This window comes from Apiospora aurea (genome assembly GCF_038362705.1).
Source record: "Apiospora aurea strain CBS 24483 chromosome Unknown utg000001l_segment0_segment0, whole genome shotgun sequence".
Classification (NCBI taxonomy): domain Eukaryota; kingdom Fungi; phylum Ascomycota; class Sordariomycetes; order Amphisphaeriales; family Apiosporaceae; genus Apiospora; species Apiospora aurea.
In genome coordinates, this window is record NW_027117388.1 from 6105530 (window position 1) to 6124188 (window position 18659).

Genomic DNA, 18659 nt, shown 5'->3' on the forward strand with positions numbered 1-18659 from the left:
ATAACTTATACCACCTTTAAACAAAGCCTAAAAAATAATCGCATTAGATTTCATCGTTAAATTACCACCGTTTAAAAAACTATTAATTAAAATTAAATATAATAACGTATTAATTATTACTAATAAACTTATTAAATATACTTACTTTCTATTATATAAAAAAATAAGCGACACAAATAACCTAGTATACACCTTCCTTAAAACTATTATTAATTAATATAAACTATTAAAAACGATTATTTTTAATTAAAATAAATTATTCACCGCTAAATTCTAAAAATCCCTTATAATATAACTTAAAATTAAATATAAATTATCCACAGCCTATTACTTATAAACCAATAAATAAACCGAACGTATAAACTAAATACTTAAGTAATACCTACAATACTATATTAACTATTAATAAAATAATTAAGTACGATTATTACCTATAATATAGTTCGTATATAATAATATAAATAACGAAACTACGCATATATTACCTTTTAAAATAAACTACGGGTTTAACCCCGACATTATTCGAATACCGTTAAAAAAAAGTTAGCACCGATAGCGACTATTTAAATCGAAAAACTAAAATAACTCTAAATATCGTTACAAAAAAACCTTATTTTTCTTTAAAATCGAATAAAGAAATATACCGATAAAAAAAAATAAAGGGATTTATCCTAAAAAAAGAAAACAAGTTTACCTCCTTCGATAAAATATTAAAACTAAACGACTTAGCAATAAACTAAACTTTAAAAAAATTAAATTATTTAAAATCGTAGAAGTTATTTTAGAAATTAATTATCGATTATCGCTACTTAAAATAATACGGATATACCCTATCTTTTATATTTTATTACTTAAACCAGTTTTAATAAACGTAAAAATTAAAATATAATTAAAAATCGAAATAAATTAATATAAATACGAAATCGAAACTATTTTCGATAAAAAACGAATCGGATAAAAATAAAAGTATTTTACTAAATAAAAAAGTTACCTATTAAAAAATAATATATAAAAACTTAAGAAATATTTAAAGAACGCCGTTAAAGAGCTTTAAAAATTTAAGGCACGGGCGGCAAAAAAAAATCGAAACCCGCCGTGTTTTAATTAATTACCCCGAAAATATTAAAAATTAAGTCTTTACGGCCGCTTTCGACTCTTCGCGTTCGAATTTTTCGAGCTCGTTTAAAAATTAAAGCCTACGATTAACTATTTTCGTACCACGAGTTTTAAAAAAGGCGCGTTATTAACGAAAACGTTTTAAACGAGTTATAAACTCGTTTATTTTTCGTTAAAAAAACGAAATTATTTTAAAAAAAGTTTAACTTTACCTTTATTTTAACCTTTTCGTTATAAAAACGCTAAAATTCCGCTACGATACGTAATAACGATAACACCGAAACCCTAGAACTATTATATAAATAACTATAATAAATATATTTATTATAACAAAAAACGCCCTCTATTATTTAATATTTCCACCCCCGTTTAAAATAAAAAATATAAAACATAACTTCGAACCCGAATTCCTTAATAATAATAAAAAGCTTAAAGCGTTAATTAATTTTTAACGAACGAAACTTTTCTATATAACTTAATATAATAAACGTATATTATTAAAAAGTAAAAGAAAAAGGAAAACCTATTAAAAATATAGAATAAAAAAAGGAAATATTAGGGTTAAAAAAAACCTAAGCGTTTTAAAAATAAAGACTAAAAAAAAAGGGAAATAGTATTATAACCTAGCTATTTATACGGCTAAAAAGAAGCATAGCGATTTTAAAAGCCTCGTAATTAAAAATAACGAACGAAAACATTAATAAAAAACGCACGGACCACCTCGTTATATAATAGCTCACTATAAATCACCGTGAACCACCGTAAGCTTAAAAGTATAGCTCACTATTTTAATAAGTAAACTAAAAACTACGATTAAATTACCGGATCACTAATAAACTAATAATCTAAGAAAACATAATAAAATCGATAAAGAAAAGATTAAATATATAACGATAAACCTTTCCTATATATTTTATATAAACACTTTTACTTTAACGATTAATTTAAACATTAATTTAATATATTAATAAAACATATTACTTTAAACGAACCTATTATACCTTCAATTAAATTCTACGATTAGTTTAAAATATTATTCATTATATTAAACGGACGCACTCGTCTACACATTTAAATACTCTCTCGTTTTAATTAATATAAACCCTAACACGTTTACGAGGTTTCTTTTAAACCCCGATAGCCGTTCGTAACAAATAACCTTTTAATTAAATTACCGGTAGTGATTTTTATATTAAATATTATAGCCTTTAAACTTTTAACCTACCGGCTATTTTTCGGTATTTCGATCCTTTCAGCCTTCGGTTCGGCCGGTTAACGCGTATCTTTAGCGGTAATAGCCTCGTCGATAACTCGCATTATATTAAAGCGTCGAAGTTTATTATTTATCGGCTTTTTAATATTAAAAGGGTAGATATTAATTATTATTTATTTATTAACGATAACTTTAAAAGTAATATAATTCACGGTCTAATTAAATACTTTCTAAGGCCTCGTATAACGAAATATAAATCAATTCCATTATAATACATTTAATATATTAAAATTAATCGGAATCCTCCTCTTTAGATATTTTTATATTATTTTAATAGGTACGCGTATTATACCCGGGCTCCCTATAAACTCTATAGCGTTATAGGCGCGTTTTAAGCTTTTTTATATAAGTATTATTTCGGCGCGATTTATCCTATAATTATTTATTAACGTCCTTTTAAAATTACAGGTTTTTTTTAACTTATATACGAAATAATCCTTTATCCTATAGCCGTTTTTTTTTCGTATAGCGACGCCGATTAAATATTTTATTTACCTCTCGTAATACGATTACTTTACCCTTTAAAAAAGCGAGCCGGTATATTATTTATATTATACCTTTCGTAATCTAGTTAAGTTTAATTAAAATCGACGTTAAAGAGTTATTTTAATGCTATACGATACGGTTTTAAACGTATTTAGTTTAGGATTAAGCTTTAATCGGGTTATTTAGGGTCTTTAATTCCTAAAGAATAGGTAAACCGGAAAATGTCCCCGAAAGTGTTAAAGTATATAGCTTTACATTTAATTATAAAATAATATATTCTAGATCGTACGGGATAAATCCGGTCCCTCGAAAGCCTCTTTATATATTCGAAACGGTGAAAGTTACCTAGAACGCTTTTAAAAACACTAGTAAAAAATCCTCCTTTAAAATATAGGTAATATACGCCTATATAAAACCTTTAATTTCTTTCCCGTACGCCCTTTTTAACGCATAGAAATAACCGATATTAAAAGGCTAGAGCTTATACGACGAATAAAAAGGTATATAAAATATAATAATTAAGTTTTCTTTATAATAAAACTCGAAAGCTATCGAGTAGTAGCTCTTATAGCCGTTAAAGATTAATAGGCGGTAAACACCTTTCGTATAAAACTTTATATATTTATCGAAGTATTAAATCTAGTCCTCGCCTTTTTTATTCGTAGTCTAGTTATTTTTAATAATTACGATTAACGTGGTTTACCACTACGCGACGTATATCACTTAGCGACGCACCTTTTCCACTTCTCGACCTTTTTATATAAATTAATTTAACTATAACGCTTAAAATCAATTAAAACTACTCGTTATCCGATTCCTTACTTAATTTTATATCTTTTTTATATATTTGCGCATTATAACCTGTCTCGCCGTAAATACTACAGCGTTTTTTACCGGTCGCCCTCCGTTTTAATAAACCCCTATTTTTATTTTTATTAGGCGCTGAACGCTTTTTTTTTTACCTTTTCGTTTTATAGTTATTAAAATTCTTTAATAGTAAGGGCTTTTTTAAGTTAAATTCGCGACTTTTTAATTTTTCGGCGTTTAGAAAGTGTTAAATTAGCCTCTTTTAATATATATATTTTATTACGTATAAGGGTTATTTTATAAGCTATTTTGATTATATTTTTCGCTATTTAGTTTACTGTATTTAAAATCGGCGTCGAAGAGCTTCCTTAATAAATAAACACCCTTTTTTTAATATAAATAAAGTCTTTAATTATTTATTAAGGGTTAAACGGCGTTTAAAGGTTATAGGTACTAGCCGTCCTTAAACGGGATAGGTTAAATATAGGCGTCCGGAAACGCATATTTAGCTTATTAATTACTTCGTTAAGGTTATAAGGTACTAAACTAGATACGCTGAATTTAAATTTAATATTAGCTTTCGTAAAAATAATAAAATACGCGGCTTTAAAAGTAATAAAGAATTCGAGCTTAATAATATAGTTTATAAAAACCTTAATAAATAACTCGATTTTTTTCGAATAAATACGCTTTAAAAGCGAATAAAGTATTATATTAAAAAGTTAAAGCAAATATAATAAATAAAGAGGTATATTAATAATAATAATATCGTTATCCTAATAATATACCTCGAATTCGGCCGAAATATAGCTCTCGTGGCCGTCGAAAATTAAGAGACGGTAACGATTCTTCGTTTACGATTTAGTATATTTATGGAAATGCTTAATTTAATTTAAGCTTATTTCGTTATTAATTTAATTATTAAAAGTCGGCTTAATTATTTAATTACTTAATAAATCGGTTTCGCGGAATTAATTCGCGAAGTAATATTAACCTTAAATAATTAAAAACGGCGGAATATATTAACCCTATAAATTAATATATTTAATCGCCGTTACTTATTTTTAATTATTAGGCTAAACCGATTTCGTTTTTTTACGCCGCTTAACGCGTATTACGACGAGTATTAAGCCGATTATACTTATTATAAAACCGGTTTCGTCGAAATTTTAAATATTTTCGTTAACGATCCCGTATTTCGCCTTTATATTCGTAATTAACGTAAACCAGGTAAAAATAACTTTAAAATTTTCGTAAAAAGCCCTTTAATAATTATACCGACGATTTATTTTAATCTTTAAGTCCGGATTACGATTAATAAAACGTTTAACCTAATACTTACCGACGCGGTCGCCGTTACGCGACGCGGTAAAAAAATTAGTTATATTTTCTATATTAACGAAATTAGAAAGCATTCCTCGGATATTTAAATTAATTATATATTTATAAAGTACCTCTTTTTTAATTGGATTTATTTTACGTCGTTTCGGTCGGATTTCGCGTTTTAAAGTTCGGCCGTAAATTCGATAACGTAAAGTTAATTCGGGTATATTATAAACTTTTATTACTACTCTTTAATTTATTTAATTCGGTCCGTTTCGTATTATTTAAATTATTAAAACTATCCGACTTTTTTAGGATTAATTAGGCATTATAATTATAAAGGTATTACGCGTTAAAGTTTAATTATATTAAAATTAAATTAAAGTGCGTCGCCAAGTAATATGCGTCGCGTAGTGGTAAACCACGTTACTTAATTTTTCGGTAATAAGCTGTTTTCGTACTAGGAAAAAAGGTATATTTTCCTGGTAAAAATAATATACGGAAGGATAACGTAATTATATAATTTAATACTTTATATTATTATAACCCATTCCCGGTTCCTTTACTATACTACCCTAAGCTTTTCGCGTCGATCGGAAATAATTATAACTATTTCGAACGAGATTTAACCTATAAAAAAACTTAGTTTTATCGAAATTATATATATCCTCCGTTTAAATTCTATATTTATTAATTATATTCCGTACGAAAATAAACTATACGCGATACGCGTTAAAATCTTTATAAAAGACTCTCTAATAATTAATTCTTCGGTTAAAACGCGTCTAAAGATTTAATTATCGTCGTACGAAATTAAAAGCCTAGTTAATGTTGACGCGTCCCGCGTCGCGTAAATTAAATAATCGATTCGCTATATTTTTAATATTATTTATTTAAGGCGGAAACGATCGCGAATTTAAATTAATTATATATTATATAATTAATTATTTTTCGAAATTCGTAAGCTTTTACGTTAACGATTACGTATTTTATTATAAAATATCACCGTAACGCCGATAACGTAAAGTTATATAAGGAATATTATATATTCGCGCTGCGGCTCGTATACGTAATTTAAGGTTTTTTAAAGCATTTAAAACGCTAATTATAAATCGTTCTCTCTCTATTAATTTATTATCGTAAATAGTAAAAGTATAAAGTATAAAATATAAGTTATACGGAATTAAAAGAAAGTATTCAATTAGACCGTATATTTAATTAGACCGTGGATTACGTTAAAAGCTATTTTATATATTTTAGCCTAAGCTTAAAAGAAATCCCCTTTTTAATATAGCTATTATTAATAATAACGTATATTAAATCGAGCTCCCTTCGGAACTTTTTTTAAGACCTTAAAATAGTTAATATTTAGGGGTTAAAGTATATAAAAATTGTATAATAGTAAATAAAGGAGTTATATTTTAGTTTTTAACGCCGTTAATATAATTTTTATATTTATTAAAAATTAAGAGCCTTTATTAATTAGGGTTATTAAGTTTCGTTAAAGAGATAAAGATTTTTTTTAACTATTTTAAGGCTATAAGATTAAAAGTTTATCCTTTTAATAACGTTTTAAAAGCTTAGTCCTTATATTTATAATTAATCTCGTCCTTTTTTTAAAAGAATTATTATTATTAAACCGATTAGTTTTTAAATATAATTAAAAGCGATAAAATATTATTAGTAGTATTAATATATTTTAAAATAATTATTTATTTACGATTAACCGAGTCGTTCCGTATTAAACTTTAATAAGCGATAGGTTTAATTATTATAGTATTTTCCCTTGTCGTTATTATAATTCTTACTTTATTAGCGTTAAATTTAAATCGAGGGGGTATATTATTAATAATAGTAGTATTAAACCGATTAAAGAACCCTCGTATAGTTTCGTTTAATATATATACGAAGCGTTAAGAATCTATCGCTTTAATACGTATAGTCTTAAAGGCTGAATAATATTTTAAAAAACGATATACCTATCGCTTATTAATAAAGTGATCGACTTTTTTTATAACGAGGATACGTTAAATATATATACGAAATAGCTAGTACATTAATATATAGTTTAAGCTGATTTAAAAAAAAAGTTTATTTAGTTAAAAAAATCTTTTTAATAAGGGTAAAAAGCTAAAGGGCTTTATATTTCTTTTTTTTTTAAAGGTTAACCCTTAAATCGGTTACGAAGGGTACCCTTATTAACATTATAATCTTTAACCGCACGGTTAATACTTCCGTTAATTAATATAGCTTAAACCGTTTATATAATATATACTTTTTTAATTATATTAGTAATAATAAAAAAGAAGAAAAAAAAAAGAAGAGATTAATTTACTTTAATTAATAAACGAGTGAAATTTAACCCCTTTATATATTATTGTTATTGCTCAGGGGCTCTAAAATCATTTAAAATCAGGAGGGGTCAATCAAAGGGGGGGCAGCCAGTAGGGGTTGCATCTTATGGCCTAACGCTACACTACAGCACAACTTGAAAAGAAGGAATCAGTTTAGGAAACAGCACGCTTACAATATACGCTGTGTTCTCGCTGCTCTTCTCTAAAGTGAGGGTGGCTTTCTCCAACCCAAAGGCTCGCGCACCTTCGTTACCCATATCGGTCTGCACCAATCTGTGGCACTCGGACTGCAGGTTAGCCATACGTTACTCAGCTGGTTCCTAAGTGCGTAAACGTCGGGAAGGAAGGAAATGTGAAGAGGAGTCAAAATAAACGAGTAGACAAGATGGAATACAAGCGCAGCACTTCTTCCAGTTTGTCGAGCGGCAGCTGCTCCGTGGCTCGCAGCCGCACGATTCCGGCGCTGGAGACCACGACATCGAGGTGGTTAACGCCTCGTTTCTCTTGCAGCTCCATCACCGCGGCGAACGGGTCCGTCCGTGATGCCGAGTCGATCTTCACCACGTGCATCTGCGTCCCCTCGCCACGCAGGACTGATAGCAGACCCTGCGCTCCCTCGACGTCGCGCACAGCCGCGATAAGCACGATGTTGCTTTGCGCCACATAGTGATCGAATGAACCGCGCCCGATACCTGTCTCATTGTATATTCAACCATGTCAGCGCTTAGTATCTTTGCCTCCATGGTTGAATCGGCGTGGCGTGTCAGGTAGGTCAATCTTGAAGGAAAGGAAGGAGAGGAGGGAAGTTAAGAATACATGGAAGAGACTTATAGGAAAGGCAGTCTTATATATATTATTTGCTGACCGAACAGGGCCGCAGGGCCGCGCGATGCCCGATCGTGAAGGGGGGCCAAACCCGGGAGGTTACGACAGCGCTTTCTCGACTACAATCTCACCCAACCCATGAGAAGGTCTCCGCTCACGGCCCGGTTCGCCCAGCAAAAGCAGTAGTGGGGGCTGTTCATATCGGACGTACGAAAACGGCCCCGTCAGGCGATCTTCAAGGACGTAAAAGAACATCTGAGCGTATTTCCCTATGAAGTTATGGCCCTACAGGAAGAACTTGGCAGACGAGGGCCCTCATACTTCACGTGAGATGGATGAGTATGTTTCGTCTGCAAGATTGGGACAACCATGTTTTTGTATAGTGTAGTATACAGGTATGCTACTGCGTGGGAATTAATATTCTGAGACCTGATTCAGTAAATAGCATGCGTAGATACGTCCCATTATGCCTCGTATTGATCCATACGTCGCATTATTGGAACAGTGAGAGTATACACGCGCAATTTTCATACGCTACTCGATCCCTGTTACTAAAAAAGGGCGCATGGCAAGGGATCCCCCATCCAAGATCTTGCAGTAGTCGGAAGATAAGGACGAACACGATTGCGTAGCATCCACGGATGCCAAGAGTCTGGTTTCCGCTGAAGGGTGCGCGTATATCCTGAACCACAACGCTCAGTAGCACCGCATGTGACTGAGCAGGGGCTAGCATTGCTATACGTGGGACAAATGCCGGGATCCACGGGTAGATATACGATATGATCGGCAGGGACTTTTTGTAACAGAGTATAGTGTGTCCCTGAAGCTAGTCGAGGGTGTGTGGTTTTCCTATACCTAGGAGCGATAGCAAAACGGATATTGATGTAACCCCCACCTAGAGACGAGTCATACTGGCTGCAAATGGGTAACCGTGAAAGGAGGCTCAACTTCAGCCTACGATCTAACAATCAAAACTTCCCAGCTTACCCTTGCCTACTTGTTTTCAAGTTGTGGTCCCGTCCCGGCACTTCCCGTTCACCCCTGGCTACCGCTACGCTATAAGATGCAACCCCTACTAGCTGCCCCCCCTCTGATTAACCCCTCCTAATTTCAAATAATTCTAGAGCCCCTGAGCAATAACAATAATATATAAAGGGGTCAAATCTCACTCGTTTCCTAATTAAAATAGATTAATCTCTTCCTCTTTTTTTCCTTTTTTTATTACTATTAATATAACTAAAAAAGCACGCATTACGCAGGCGGTCTAAGCCGTACTAGCCGGCGGAAGTATTAACCGTGCGGCTAAAGACTATAACATTAATAGGGGCACTCTTCGTAATCGACTCAGGGGTTAACCTTCGAAAAAAGAGAAGTATAAAGCCCTTTAACTTTTTACCCCTATCGAAGAAACCTTTTTAATTAAATAAATCCTTTTCTAAACTAGCTTAGGCTATACACTAATATACCGGCTATTTTATATATATATTTAATGTATTCTCCTTATAAAAAAAGTCGATTACCTTATCGGTAAGCGATAAGTACACCGTTTTTTAAAACGTTATTCGGCCCTTAAAACCGTGCGTATTAAAGCGATAAATTTTCGGCGCCTTATATATATATTAAACGGGGCTGTATAAAGATTCTTTAATCGGTTTAATATTATTATTATTAATAGTATACCCCCTCGATTTAAATTTAACGCCGATAAAATAGGAATTACGATAACGATAGGGGAAGGTATTATAATAATCGGACTTGCCGCTTATTAAAGTTTAATACGAAACGATTCGGCTAATCGCGAGTGGGTAATTATTTTAAAGTGTATTAATACTATTAATAATGTTTTACCGTTTTTAATTATATTTAAAAGTTAATCGGTTTAGTAATAATGGTTTTTTTAAAAAGAGGATAAGGTTAATTACGAGTATAAAGATTAAGTTTTTAAAGCGTTATTAAAAAGATAAACTTTTAATCTTATAACCTTAAAATAGCTAAGAAAGATCTTTATCCTTTTAATAAAGCCTAATAACCTTAATTAATAAAGGTTTTTAATTTTTAATAGATATAAAAGTTATATCGATAATAATTTTATATTAACGGCGTTAAAGGTTAAGGTATAGCTTTTTTATTTATTATTATACAGTTCTTATATACTCTAGCCTTTAAATATTAACTATTTTAAGGTTTTAAAAAAGAGGTTCCGAAGAGAGCTTAACTTAATATACGCTATTATTAATAATAGCTACGTTAAAAAGGGGGGTTTCTTTTAAATTTAAGTTAAAATATATAAAATAGCTTTTATTTTTAAAGTTATCGTTAATAAATAAGCAATAATTAGTATTTACCCTTTTAATATCGAAAAACCGATAAATAATAAGCTTCGGCGCTTTAATATAATATAAACTATTAACGAAGCTATTACCGCCGAGGATACACGCTAGCCGGCCGAACCGAAGGTTAAAAGGATCGAGACGCCGAAAAACAGCCGGTAAATTAAAGATTTAAGGGCTGCGATGCTTAGTATAAAGGTTACTACCGATAATTTAATTAAAAGGTTATTATAAAAAACGCTCGATAAGAGTGTTAATAATTTAACGGCTTAAATTAGCCGGTTAAAGTAGGAAAAGGCCGGTTTAAAAGTAAATCTAAAGAAAATAAAGGCTTAAAAAAAGAGAAAGGTTAATAAAGACCCTAATAAAGGCTTTATTTATATAGTAAATATTAAAGAGGTTTAAGAGGATATTAAAAAAGGAAGGCTAAGGAAAAGGCTAAAAAGGGGCGCCGGTAAGGTAGTGAAAATTAATATAAATCGAGCTAATAATAAGGGTGACTCTATTATAGTGCGCACAAGCCGAAACAAACCTTAAAATGTAGTGTGTGTTGCTTAATTGACCTATCTATTGCTGTTGTTATTGATTTTTACATCTATTTTAGGGGGGTCAGTGAAGGGGGGGGGCAGCCAGTAGGGGTTGCATCTTACATGACGCATTGATACAATTTTCCCAGGGTCCGGGTATCGGGTATCCAGCAAATCGATCGGACTTACCAGGGTCTTCCGAGATCTAGCCGGTAGCCATGACTTCTTTGCCAAGATTTGACCTATCGGGTCGAGTCAGGCACGTGCAGAATGCGACGGAAGGCATGGGTTCGTTCTATACTCTCACTGCCACTCTGACATGTTTATCCCACGTCGAGTTAGGCTGCTCGGCGATGGCGAATCCAGGAGTCGACACCCGCGCCGATGTCTACGGAATCCATTGCCGTGCATCGGAAGACCAGCTGGAACGTGATAGGAGCTCGTTCCATTCCACACTTGCCGGGAAACTCCATGAGCGAATAACGCTTCGAATCTATTCCTTCCCTTCGCGGACAGATGGACCATGGCTCGCAAGACGCTCACCACGGCCCTCCTGAAATCTCATTTTGGCTTTGGGGGATATACATAGAGAGGTATGGAGGCTAGTGGCGATGGTGAAAACTAACAACCAGTTCCGTGTTGCCTGTCTCCCTTCTCTCTTATTGCAAGAGCCTGCATTCGTTACTGCCTTTATTCACAGTTGCCCCCTTGCTTCGTGCTTCAAGCCATACCAATCGCTAATATAATGTTGAAATTCGCATCCTTGGCAACGCTGCTTCTGACAGCTGCTCATTCCGTTTCGGGCGCATGCAACAACTCGTCAGTTCGCAAAGCTTGGTAAGCCCATTGAACATCAACTACTTGCCCTGCCTCCCGGACTGGATTACTGACCATTAAATCAGGGCGGCTCTGGCCGATAATGAGAAGCATGACTTCCTCCAGGCCGAATTGTGCTTGATGGAGACGCCGTCCAAGACGCCTTTTGCCGGTTCTGTCAGCCGCTGGGATGAGCTCCAGGCGCTTCACACTGCCCAAGTACACTACATTCACGCAACCGTAAGCTGCCCCCGAGTCGAACTACACAATGGCGCCAGGAACCTTTGGGAATCTAACCACAAGCATTGTCATAGGGGTCTTTCTTACCGTGGCACCGATATTTTATGACTGTTCACGAGAGATTGCTCCGTTCCGAGTGTGGTTACAAAGGTGTCATACCGTGAGTCTTTCTTGCCTTCCCCAGGCCCCCTTGGGACTGATGCTGCTCTGCCACGGAATATGTAGTGACTAACTCTCTCCGCAGCTACTGGGATGAGCAAGCCGACCAGGCCGCCGCACCTCTATATGCCTCGTCCATATTCGACGCCGATACGGGCTTCGGCAGCAACAAGACGGACGCCAACGGCTGCCTCGTCGACGGGCCCTTCGCCAACGTGACCAACACGCTGCTTTCCAACTTCACGCGCGGCCCGCCGCAATGCATGGCGCGCGCCCTGGACCAGGCGCAGTTCAACCTCGTCGCGCAGGCCAAGGTGGACCTGTGCTACGCCGCGACGACGTATGTCGACTTCAACGCGTGCATCGGCGGCGACCCGCACGTGGCCGGCCACTTCGCCGTCGGCGGCATCATGCTCGACGTCGCCCTCTCGCCCATGGACCCCCTCTTCTTCGCCCACCATACCAACCTGGACCGGCTGTGGTGGACGTGGCAGGCGAAAGACCTCGGCGCCCGCCTCGCGGATATGGGCGGCGTCAACGTCGCCACTTTCAGCACCCTCACCCAGGCCCAGCCCAAGTCGCTGCCGGAGGACGTGTTCGTGCCCTTCTTCGGCGACGACGGCGGTAGCGTCACGACGCTCAACCACAGTCTCTGGATGGCGGAGATATTGCCCAACGTCACGATTGCGGAGGTCATGGATATTCACGGTGATGTTATTTGTGCCGAGTACCTGTGAGGCAGGGAGGTCGTTTAAATTGACAAGGGTGATATGTAATTAGAGTAAAAAGTAGCACGAAAGTGGCGGACTCGGAGCACATGCCCAAATTAACAGAAATGATGTTGGTATTACCAGCACAGGGGCTTCCAGTACCTCGAATGGAGGAGGGGAGGACGGGGGCTCAAGTGCCCTGCGCATACGGGCCATCTATCTGCTTCGTACGAAGGGGATACGGATCGGCCCTTACTACCGGTAGATAGAAGGAGGAGCATGCATCTATCAATATACACCAATACACCATTGTCAACTGTACGATCGTGCTGAAGCCCAGTCAACATATAATACGATATATGTACGTCAAAGCTTCTCTATAGTACCCCCTTGATGGCGACAGCGCTGCCTTTGGTGTCATGGGTACTCCCCGCAAGTAATCGATAGGTCTATTTGTCTAATCAGGCATCACATCCAGTAGGATAAGCATCATGCCCAGTGTAATAATTATTATACTACGATACTAAATATTCCTTTATGTGTACAGGACAGGGTGCGTGACGGGGGCAGCGCTGTCGCCCTCAAGGGGGATACTTGAAGCAGAATCGGGCAATACAAATGTGGGAGATTACACACGTTTGTTCTCGCTTCAGGTGAAAAATCAGTGACTAGGTTGGCATCCATGGCCCAACGGTCTAGATTATGGTGGGCGCCCCTGATGGGGTGTTCGCTCGACTACCCGTAGGACCTTGCAGGATCCAGTCGGGTAAAACAAATCAAACTTCTCCGCAGGCTTGATGACATTCCTAGGCCCTGGCGGGTTTCGGGCAGCATGCCTTCTCTCTTCCCCAGAAGGTCTGGGCCACAGGACTTGGCTTTGTGTTTGGGGAAAAAGGAAACGGGGAGACTTGGTCAACTATTTAAGTGAGAACCATTCGTATAGTCAGGGGGATCGTCCCCTAGTAGCGAATTAGTCGGAAAATGGCCCGCTCAGCAGCAACGAACCCGCCATCAGGGCTGGGATGTACGCACGATCCTCTTGCCCCTCCAACGAAAATTTCATCTGCCAAGGGGGTCATCGTGTCGATCAGGGGCCTGACATAATCGTGAAGGGTGTGTTGACGAGCGCGGATGACGGCAAGTGGGCTTGCGTATCGGACATATCATCAACTTCAGCTCAGACTTGGCGCGCCGAAGATCGGCAGGATCCGGCTGCTCTCAATGTGATGTTCACCCAACCCAGGCTGGTGGTAGACTAACAGGTGCTGCTGGGAAGCCGCGGATCCGAAGGGTTTCCTGCCGTGCCCTCAGCAATGATCATCAGGATCACTTTCCTCGAGGAAGTGGGCACGTCAATAGTCACGATCTACAATAGCTTTCCAAAGCTGGGTACAGCGGGAAGCAAATAGAGGTTCTGGGAAGAGGATAGTGCTCTTGGATCCTGCGTTTCCCAGCCTAGTCATATTTCGGTTGCTCTCTAGTTAATCTTGAACGCTTTGCATATGGCTTCTAAGGGGGTCATGTCTTGGCCTCGACATGGATGCCACGAGTCTGGGTCTGACCAAGTGTTAGTAGGTATGGAGGCGCTACTTATATAGCCCCTCTATGCCAAATTATGCGTGTGCGTGTATATGACTGGTTGTGCGGGATAGCATTATCCACCGCACTAGAAGTGTAACCTGCGGATTCGTATCATCGAGCCATGGCCATGGCCATCATAGCATGCTTAGCCCAATAAGAGGGTTCTCGTGAGAGCCTGGACGTGAACGGTAGCCGCCCAGGACACTACTATCACAACAGGCATAGTCAAGGGGCTACTTTTAGGGCCTCCAAATGCGACATTACAAGATTTATAGACAAATACATAGTTCCATGGTATCTCAAGTCACCTGCCACTGGGGCGTGAAATTTGACGTGCTTGGGTTTCTATGCCGCGCGGTACTAGAGGCGATACAGAGAGCTGGTGCAAAATACCACGTGGCTGCTAATCACGTGTTCTTGTCCGTCACTCGCCTAGCCCTAGCCTAGTGAACAGAAGATGGCGCTCGTTACGGCTGTTACGAGCTCAAGGGTTCGTTAGATCAAACGGATTTAAGCGTATGGCAAATGACATTCGCACTAGTCCTTCGGTAGTGTGAGGCTAAGAGGGCTATGCGGCTCAGGATGCAAGGTGGATGGCTGGAGCTGAGCTGTCATGGTTTCAAATTGGCAGAAGTCAGAGTAAAGGGTGAATAGGGAGTCGTTTATATCTATATATATATATATATAGATATAGATATATATAAGTATTGATGTGGGTGGAAACGAATGATGCGCTGACGACACGACAATGCCAGATTCTTGGAAGAGACAGGCCCGACGTTTGTCGTGACGATCCTGACTCACTATCCTGGCCTTTTAGGTGGATTCAACCCGATAGTTCGTTTAGACAGGCCTGGAGGCTCGATAGCATTAGCGTGGCGCCAGATCAGCCATATACGTATCGTCAATTTCGGCTTTCGCGTACGGTACTTATGCCATATCGTCAACCCTCTAGAAGGCCGCCAACGCTAGAGTTATCGATATGTAGCTGAGAGGGCCGCATTCCAACTGGAGCTTACTGGGACGCAAAACTCCAAACTCGGCTCGTACGACCGAAGGCCACCCCGTGGAAGGGGGAACTCTGGCCACCTCAGGAACACTGCGTCTTATGGGACTCGAACGTCGCCGGTGCGCAAGAAAAGCAGCGCGGGTCAGTGCGGAGCTGCGTCATGCATGGGGGAGATCTGATCTGGGGGAAAAGGTAGCGAAAGAGGAGGAGCTGAATCGGAAGTTTCGGATCGATCTTGACCGGAGATGGAGGAGATTCGGAGGCAAGATTCCAGATGTCAAACCACGCGTTCGGATCCCGCAGGACTTCGTTGATTCATAGAGTGGGGCACAAAACCTGACAGCGACCGATGAAAGAAAAAAAAAAAAAAAAAAAAAGGGGGGGGGGGGGAAGAGATGGACGGTGATTAGGCCCTCGAATGTCAGTTCGTCCAAGCGAGCTGCGTTTGCTGTCAAACCCTCCATCTGCCGATCAGCAAAGAAAAAGTGGTCTGATGGTCGTATAACGAGCCAATCAAGTCCGCGCGAGCAATTTGAAATCAAATCGGGGGTCTGAAGCTGGGAGAGACCAGCGAAGAAAAGAGAAAAGCTCGAAAATGCCTGGCACCTGGAGCAGGGGGGGCAGGCTTGTTGCGGGCTCCCGGCGCCGGCCCGGAGGCTAGGCCGTCTAGCTCCGTCAAAGCGCAGCGCTACCAGTGCCGCGTCCTCCCTCGAGCCCTGCCTGTTTAGGCAGGCGCCTGCTCCGTTGCGGCCCTAGCCTTCGAGTCAGCTGGGTCAGCTCGTTTCGCCTTTGATGAATAAGTAGCCAACTGCGGGCGTTGGGCCCTGCTAGTTCGCCCCGGCCGCCCTCGCAGGACCACTCCAGCTGCTTGCGCAAGGGGGGAGGCAAAGATCCAGAACCACCAGAACACCGGGGCCTCCCCCTCGTGCGGCTAGCCCATGGGCACTGGGGTTAACTAACGGAAGGCATGTCCCTACTCTCTGTCCCGGTCTCCAGTTGCGCAGGCAAAAAGCTGGTTGCCAAGTCCTTCGGGGCGCCCCCCCGACAGTTTTGAACGTATAGAGGAAACCTGGGTTTACCCTTCCCTCCTTTTCCTCCTCCGATATAAGAGGCTACGTGCCCAGTCTTACTTACCATCTTCGATGTGATTCCCTCCGTTGTTGCTTCCCCCCACGTCCTGACAAAACATTGGCAAACCCGATACCGACTGCTTCGCTCCAGCCTCTCTCCACCATCCCTACGTCGGTCGTCATGGTCGAATCCCGAGGGCCGCAGATTGCGGCGAACGCGTGGGCGTTTGTAGTCTTGACCAGCATCGCATCTTTACTACGGGTCTACTGCCGTGGCTGGGTGATCAAGTCGTTTGGGCTCGATGACTGGCTCGCTGTAGCGGCGCAGGTATGTGTTACACGTGCAATTCCCTCCTTCCATCAAGGCCAGATACTCATGAAGCATGTTTGACAGATCCTCTTCCTCGTGTTTTGCTCCTATGAGATCAGCGGAGTCAAGTATGGCACCGGCCACCACTTTGCCGACATCCCCACAGAGGACTTCAGCAAGGCAATGCAGGTATGTATTCCGACTATCCAATAGAATTTACAGTACTGACTCTTCTGATCTTCCAGATGTGGTGGACATGCGAGCCGACGTACGTGCTCACCAACGTGTTCATCAAGGCCAGCATCGCCATCTTCTTGAGCCGCATCTGCGTCGAGAGGATCCACAAGATCATCATCTGGTCCATCCTGGCCTTGACCGAGATCTACAGCCTGTTCTTCTTCCTGCTTTTCGTCCTCCAGTGCCGGCCCACCGCCCTGTTCTGGCTGCGCTACAACCCCGACCCGCCGGCCGGCTTTTGCCTGGACGCGGCCGTCGTGGCCAAGAGCTTCTACGCCTACTCGGCCATCAGCTGCTTGACCGATTGGACGTACAGTCTGCTTCCCATCACATTGGTCTGGAACCTGCAGATGAACATCAAGATGAAGATCTCCGTTTGCATCTTGCTGGCGGCCGGTGTCATGTAAGTTCTCCCGTTCACGGCTCACCCCCCCCCCTTTTTTTTTGTCCTTTTGCCAATGGGAAACTAACCTCTGTTCTTTTTCTGCTGTTTAGTGCTTCTAGTGCAACCATTGTTCGTTTCCCGTACCTATACTCCCTGACGGACGTCGGCGACTTCCTCTACTCCACCTCGGACGTGGCCATCTGGTCGACCGTCGAGACCGGCATCGCCATCACCACGGCAGGCTTCGCAACGCTGCGGCCCCTGTTCCGGACCGTCTTCGGACTGGGCTCCTCGGCGCCCGGGGCCGGCACCTCGGCGCGGCAGCAGGGCTACCTCAAGACGAACAGCCAGAGCCGCATGACGGCGCACGGCAACCACACCAAGAAGGGGAGCCGGTCCGGCGGCGGGCTCCGGGACCCGCAACGGCGGCGAGGAGGCGGACGCGGGCGCCTTCGACCTGTACGAGCGGCCGGCGCAGGGCAGCAAGATGGGCGTCACGACGGTCGTCAACTACGGCAAGGAGGACCCGGAGAAGGGCATCTTCGACAAGAAGTCGGTCGCGTCGAGCTCCATCCACGAGCGCGACGACTGGGAGGGCAGCAGCCAGGCCGACCTCGCGCGGCAGCGCCTGCAGCAGCCCGAGCGCTCGGCGTGGAACATCACGGTCAAAAAGTCCATCGTCCAGACGAGGAATGAAGACAGCTCCTAGCATAGGGGAGAAGAGATTCGAACAAAAGCAAAGGCCGGGCGCGATCCAGACGGAGCCTGGTCCTATGATAATCAACCTGTAACAACACTAAACCTAATGAAAGAAACATTTTGATCAAGTACCGAAACATGGTTGAACTTTGCAAAATGTGAGACCTCGCCCTTTTGGCGCCAAGCAACGCAGGACAAGGTTAATGAGTGTTTTGCCCTCAGAAATCCTGCAAACGGTAGGTCCTCATACCACGTCTCGTCTTGCCTCCCTTCTCTGAAATGGAACTCGACATGTTTCTTGCTTACCCAGGCTAACCTTACCCGGCCAGTCTGAAAGAAGTTCCATTCCTACCGGCCGACAGTCGATTCGATTCGCCCCAACGCGCCGCGGTGTCTCCTACG

At 40.5% G+C, this 18659-nt stretch overlaps 3 protein-coding genes across 3 annotated transcripts; 2 read left to right on the forward strand and 1 right to left on the reverse strand.

Annotated features, from left to right (window-relative positions):
* Positions 1–7722: 7722 nt before the first annotated feature.
* Positions 7723–8439, reverse strand: PG986_001848 (uncharacterized protein; the record flags this gene model as incomplete). Its single annotated transcript, XM_066838070.1, has 2 exons — positions 7723–8011; positions 8396–8439. 2 exons carry the CDS (start codon positions 8437–8439, stop codon positions 7723–7725), a joined length of 333 nt encoding a protein of 110 aa, XP_066706963.1.
* Positions 8440–11786: 3347 nt separating this feature from the next.
* On the forward strand, positions 11787–12993 carry PG986_001849 (amino acid transporter; the record flags this gene model as incomplete). The annotated part of the gene is made up of 4 exons (XM_066838071.1): positions 11787–11878; positions 11944–12097; positions 12172–12257; positions 12342–12993. The coding sequence occupies 4 exons, from the start codon at positions 11787–11789 to the stop codon at positions 12991–12993; spliced, it is 984 nt and encodes a 327-aa protein (XP_066706964.1).
* Positions 12994–16807: 3814 nt separating this feature from the next.
* Positions 16808–18267, forward strand: PG986_001850 (uncharacterized protein; the record flags this gene model as incomplete). The annotated part of the gene is made up of 5 exons (XM_066838072.1): positions 16808–16954; positions 17021–17125; positions 17182–17576; positions 17678–17953; positions 18042–18267. The coding sequence occupies 5 exons, from the start codon at positions 16808–16810 to the stop codon at positions 18265–18267; spliced, it is 1149 nt and encodes a 382-aa protein (XP_066706965.1).
* Between the last annotated feature and the right edge of the window lie 392 nt (positions 18268–18659).